General features: G+C 37.2%; 2 protein-coding genes across 2 annotated transcripts in view; one reads left to right on the plus strand and one right to left on the minus strand.

Moving 5' to 3' along the window:
• Nucleotides 1–6163, minus strand: part of LOC116692455 (rho-related GTP-binding protein RhoA-C) — a 732216-nt gene that overhangs the window by 595175 nt on the left and 130878 nt on the right. The window lies entirely within an intron of this gene.
• The window catches only part of LOC116692432 (sialoadhesin), a 16381-nt gene continuing 11956 nt past the window's right edge, over nt 1739–6163 (plus strand). The window contains exons 1-4 of the mRNA XM_032520727.1: nt 1739–1913; nt 2034–2072; nt 4278–4568; nt 5104–5367. Of these exons, the coding sequence (XP_032376618.1) occupies nt 1835–1913; nt 2034–2072; nt 4278–4568; nt 5104–5367 (673 nt within the window). The 5' untranslated portion in view covers nt 1739–1834. The remainder of the gene's footprint in view (nt 1914–2033; nt 2073–4277; nt 4569–5103; nt 5368–6163) is intronic.

Genomic DNA, 6163 nt, shown 5'->3' on the forward strand with positions numbered 1-6163 from the left:
TCTGTGTGGTAGTTGAAGTCTGTGGTGTAGATGGTAAAGAGGAAGGGAGAGAGGATAGTCCCCTGCGGGGCCCCGGTGTTGCTGACCACGCTGTCTGACACACAGTGTTGTAGGCGCTCATACAGTGGTCTGCCTGTCAGGTAGTCAACAATCCAGGACACGAGGGGGGCGGGGGGATCCACCCCTTTGGAGACTCAGGCTCAGGTTGAAGACATGGTCAAGGACTCCACATAGCTGGGGGGCACTGACTTTGAGCACCCCAGGACGGACACCATCAGGGCCTGCAGCCTTATTAGAGTGGAGTCTAGCCAGCTGTCTTCTCACCGGGTCAGCAGTGAGGCACACAGAGGTTACAGGTGGGGTAGGGGGAGAGGAGGAGTCGTCAGGCTGGAGAGAGGTGTTAACCTGAGAGCCGGAGGAGGGGGGAGTAGGGATCTCCAAGGAGGAGGGTGTGGGACAGTGAGAGGGGGGATGGGGGAGTAGTGGGGTTGGAGGTGAGACAGCAAACAGCAATATTAATAATAATAATAATAATAATAAAACTGATTACAGAGATGAGGGAGCCTAGTTCAAGTGTTGCCTGCAGGTCATTCCAAGAAAAAGGGCAAAATAAAATAAATTCTTTTCAGTCTCAGTCTGCACAGGTGGCACCAACGTAGCTAACTATTTGATCTCAGATTGTCTGTATTATGTATAAGTATAAATAATAGGTTTTTTTTAAGTCAACATATGTGTTACCAGGTGTACAATTTGCAAAGAGATGGTTTCCATGAGCATTTTAAGTATTTTTTTTCCCAACAGTTGCCATAAACATTATGTTATTAAAACAGTCTTAGCCTACTGCTCATTTTAGATACACTGTGGAGAGTAGGAAACAGGTGATTTATTCATTAATAGTCAGAGTAGCATGTCATGAGGATAAGTAGGTTTGTTTTGAACTTTTTGAATGTGTTTTGCCAGAGATACAGTGTGCAGGGTGCCCAGGGTCAGAGCAGAGGTTGGATTTTCTGTGTTATACTGACACCTTATGGTGAGCAGGGTGAGACAAAACTAGTGACAGAAACAAAGAGTTGTTGACACACAACATTTCCAACTTACCGGAAGTCATACTTTTCCACAGAGGGCATAAAAACTTCAGCACTTACTTTTTTCTTGAAATATGTATAAACGTTCAGATTATTTTAGAATGTGTACATGTACTGTATACGTATGAGTTTCAGTGGGGATTTAGTTCATTCTATTTGCATGTCTAGAGAATGGCTTCTAGCAGGATGTTGCTGGGATGTTTGTGGTTAACAGGCGGGGTTCACAGAAGTATAATAGAAAAAACTGTAGCTTCCGATCATGTTCCCCAAATCTCGTCACACCCAGAAAAAGGTCTACTGTGAAACTGCACTATGATAAAGTAGTAATGAAACAGTAGTAAAAATAGTATTGAAGAGTTTCGGGTTTAGTTCTGCATATCCTCATTTAATTTTTTAAATGTAACAGAATAGTGCAATTGATAATTAAGATAATCTTAATTACACAATAAACAAAATGTTTTGGGTAGACTATGCTGTACAAGTGCAAGTCATTAACATTCTTGCATGTTTCAATTCCTTAAACCCTCCATGTCACTTTTTCAGCAGAAATCAGCAATTTATATTCACAATGAGAACACAAACATCTGAGTGTGGTTGACCAACACATTTCCTGTTGCTTTAAAAAAAAGAAAAGCAGATGTCAAAGAGACAGGAAAGCTGCTGTCCTGACGTGAGTTTAGAAATGAAGTTGTTGCACATGCCCATCTAGTGTGCAGTCTATTTCCTTTGCTGAGCTACACTGCAGATACATGACTCAACTCAGCAGCACAGCATCTACATGTGCAGCTCGATGGAAGATGTGGCTTGTCAAGGTCTTCAGTGTCACATGTGAGTTTTTCAGGCAATTGCATTTCTTTTTTTGTGATGTACCTAAAGAGTACAAAGAATATTTTAATGTACATTGAAGTGTGATTACCACTGAACATTGATTTTAATTTGTTTTGACAGATTTTACTGCTGTTTGTGCAGCTCAGGTTCCTCAAAATGGTAAGAAACATGTTTAACATAGTGACCAGGATTACAATTTATGTACTGTATGTCTCATTGATTTAAAATGAGTAATTTTGCCTTTTTATATTATTTAAAATGTAAAAAAAAGTTGTTGAGCAAAATACATAATTAAATATTTGGTTTAGTTAACCTTTGCGATTGTATAGTAAATGTTATTAAATGTTTTGCTTGTACTGAAGCAGGCAAAAACTATGTTTAGGAAGTAAAACACAAGGAAAGGTAACATGAGGAAGAAGAAGTACTGTGTTGTCATGAGTTTGAAACTTCCTACGTTTAGACACCTACTAGTGTAAAAGGTTCGCATTTCAGTACTCTGTAGTTCCAACTATATGTTTATACTGGTTATTTTCTCTAAACTCTATTGTCATCTAATGTCCCTGTATTATTCAATATACTGTTCAGTTAGATGTGTTTAAATTAACGACTTTAAAGGCAAGACGTATTTACAATGCTGCTGTATACTGCTTGTAATGGTTTGTAATAGTTGTAGTAAAAAATGAATTATCCTATGAAGTAAAGTTAAAGTATGTTTTAGGTTCATTTGACATGGATGAGACAAGTTGACATAAGTGTTACATTGCAGTATGATATGTAGTGCCGCACACTATTACTGGTGTAGGGCACTATGTATGTATCAAGAGCACTGTGATGTGATTTTTGAACGTAGTTCAAGTATGGAATATGGTACAGTTGTCGTTGAGTGACCAAATAAAGTTTCTATGAACCGCTCAGTCAGTACTTCCTGTCCTCCTGACAGTTAGGGTTAGGGTTAGACAGTTGCTCAGGTTACAGGTGACAGTTACGGAGAAAAGACTTTACAATTCTTTTGTCACCTATAGCAGTATGTGTGGTGGATTTAATAACACCCAATTTATTGTTATAATTTGGTACATCTAAGAAACGTATGATGTTAATGTTTGACAGAATATCTCCGCAGTGTTTCAGCTCTGGAAATACAGTATCTAAAAGAGTTGTATTTCACTGCATTTTACTGTCATGTGTTTTTGATATTTTGTCCACGCCTTATGTTTTGTGTAGTACAACAACGGCTGTTTTAATTCAGATGTCAGCTCCATTTGAAAATGATATAATGTTTAATTTAATTGGGTAAAAGTGTCCACTGTAGGGCAGTTCCATACAGGACAACAGCAGTTCATTTAGAGCTGCATCTAACAGTTGTTTTCACTATTAATTCATCTGCAGATTATAACATCAAATAATCAATTGATCATTTGGTTTAGAAAAGCAACAAATCTTCACTGTTGACCTGGAACTAGTAACATGTTTGGTGCTTTTGCTTGAAGAATGAATGAAACGATAAATCCATCATCAAAGTAGTTGCAGATTCATTTTCTGAAGATTGTTTTATAGATTAATCATTGCAGATCTAAATTCATTGACACTGCTATAGTAAGTACTGGTTAAAGATGTTACTTCCTGAAATTGAAATATGGAGGCAGTACTTCAAAGAAAGAATATAGGTGATACATTTTATAAACAAATTCATCCATAATCAATATGTACATATTGATGATGATTTTGGAAAGTAAAATCTTCAAAATTAGCCCACATCTAAATGATATCTCTTTGAGGGAAGGCTTTTTTACTATGAATCAGCATGGCATCTGTGAAATTACCATGGGCGTTGTCAAAACGATTTTGCTTACGGTATTTCATTTTTTTTTGTCAGTAGTGGTTTGCAACCGCAATTTGTCTATCTGCCTTTTAGAAGAAGTCTGTTGAAATCTGCAAAATGAAACTGAAGTGCTGAACTTTAAATTAACATATGGTTTTATTATGTATTCTATTTCACTAATATGTGTTAGCAGACAGTATGTCCTGAATTTAAGCTTGCACTGCAGTCTGTAATGTTATGTAATTTTAAACAACTAGCCCTTAGGAGATTTATTTACATTTTAGTACTTCATGTGGTTAATTTATTCTTATTAGAAGCATGTAGTATAAGTAATTGAAATTGTACCTTTTCCTTTCTCCTCTTTGATTAGCATGCAAACCCAAACCCACTTCTATAGTAGTACATAGGCTACTTTCATCCAAGAAACAGGGACGTTTAAATAATGATGCACTCAAAATTTCTGTGTTCTTATTCTTTTCTGATGCAGTAAGATTTTTTATTTGGCTTTCATCCTAAATTTTTTTCTTTGCGCCGCATATTTTCAGTCCCACCTACACCGACTCTGAAGCTGCTGAGTCCCTGGCTGGATGTGTTCGAAAATGAGAGTGTGATGTTAAGCTGTGAATTGGACAGCGATGATTGGAAGTTCACCTGGTACAAAAATCAAAATAAGGTTCAGTACGATGATGAACAGAACCTGGAAGAAGATCAATCGTCTCTCAACATTACCTCGGTCACTCGATCCCATCAAGGAGGCTATGCCTGCAAAGCCCTTCCCGAGGAAAATAGTGGAAATAGCACGGAATTCAGCAACATAGTTAACGTCACAGTTTATGGTGAGTTTTCATACCTCTGTATGCATAAAGATTTACGATTGATACCACTCTCATCTCTGTATGCTGACTATGAAGATACCACCAACAGCCAGTTCATTTAGCACAAGAACTGGAAACAGGGAGAACATATGACCTTGCTCTGTCCCAAAGTAACAAAACCTACCTACTAGTACCTCTAAAGCTCAATAATGAACATGTTATATCATGTTTGTTTATTTTGTGCAAAACTAAAAAAGGAACATGTTGTTGTTTTGCAGGGGATTATATACCAGATTATTTCTTGACATGGAGCAGATTTTCCGGAGTCTCATCATGTTATCATCATATTTACTCTACACACATGAGAGTGGTATCAATCTTCTCAACTCTCACCAAGAAAGTGAATAAGCACATGTACAATAATTACATTTGAATGTTAATATTCAACTTATCTAGCATATGTCTTTTCATTTTGGTGGTCAAATATTTATACGTGATATATAGGTTTTGTGGTCTAGTGTAGCTGTTATATGACGTTAACTGCCTTTTTCTTTAGAAAAAACACCAAAACCAAGAGTGAGCAAGGTTCCAGATTTTAACCCAATGTATGTTGGAGAAACAGTGAACTTCACTTGCAAAGTTCATGTGTCCTCTGGCTGGGAGTATCAGTGGTACAAAGATGGAAATAAACTCAGAGACACCAGCGAAACCATCAGCATCCATCTTGGTCTTGCTCACAAGGGGGAATACTGGTGCAAGGCCACCAGAGGTGAAACAACATCCACAGACATCAGTGCGAAAATACAACTAAATATTCTTGGTACGTAAAAACAGCAAAGATTTATTATTTAAAGCATTGTGTTTATCCCAATAAGCAATTGTGTGTTTTGTAAATATGTAAGATGCTATCACTAAAAGTTTAAAAAAAATCTCCAGGCTGCTCTTGAACTCAGCGAGAGCATATTGCTTCTGTTGAATTGTGCATTTTCGGTTGAAACAGGATATTGTGGTGTAGCATAATGCAGGAAGGGATGCTTGGAAGTGTACAGTACCATATCTACCTAGCAGTGTAATATCACTTGTTAAGGGATGATTTATATAAGAGGATTGTTGGTTAACAAAGTAATTTGTCATTTTAATTTTAAAAGTTCACACATGCCACCATTGCAACCTGTTCTCAATGTTTAGGAGACAAAAACGTGCTGTTTAGTAGCTCAGTCCACACAGTTTTCCATGTTAAGGCACTTTTGTTTTGCAACTTTTGAGAAACTGGCACCTGCTTCCTTAATGATAATACTGACCATGTCAATCAGAGAATCTTGTGGTTTGAGTTGACATTAACATCATTGTACGTGGATTCTCAGGTTGACTTCACACTTCACAACTTTAATTAGACTTTTGATCCACAAGGCCCGGTGGTATGTTACTTGTCGCAATCAACAAGATTAGAAGTTGGTTAGGCATTTGTCATGATACAAATTCGATGAGGATTTTTTTTAAATGTGTTTAGTTTTTAAGAAGGTCTGACACCATAAAGCTCAAAACTCTATTTTGTCATCTTGAAAGTTGATTGTTGTACAGTATAATAGAGGAATTATGCTGCCTTTGTCTGTTTT

Source organism: Etheostoma spectabile, chromosome 7 (assembly GCF_008692095.1).
Source record: "Etheostoma spectabile isolate EspeVRDwgs_2016 chromosome 7, UIUC_Espe_1.0, whole genome shotgun sequence".
In the NCBI taxonomy this organism is placed as follows: domain Eukaryota; kingdom Metazoa; phylum Chordata; class Actinopteri; order Perciformes; family Percidae; genus Etheostoma; species Etheostoma spectabile.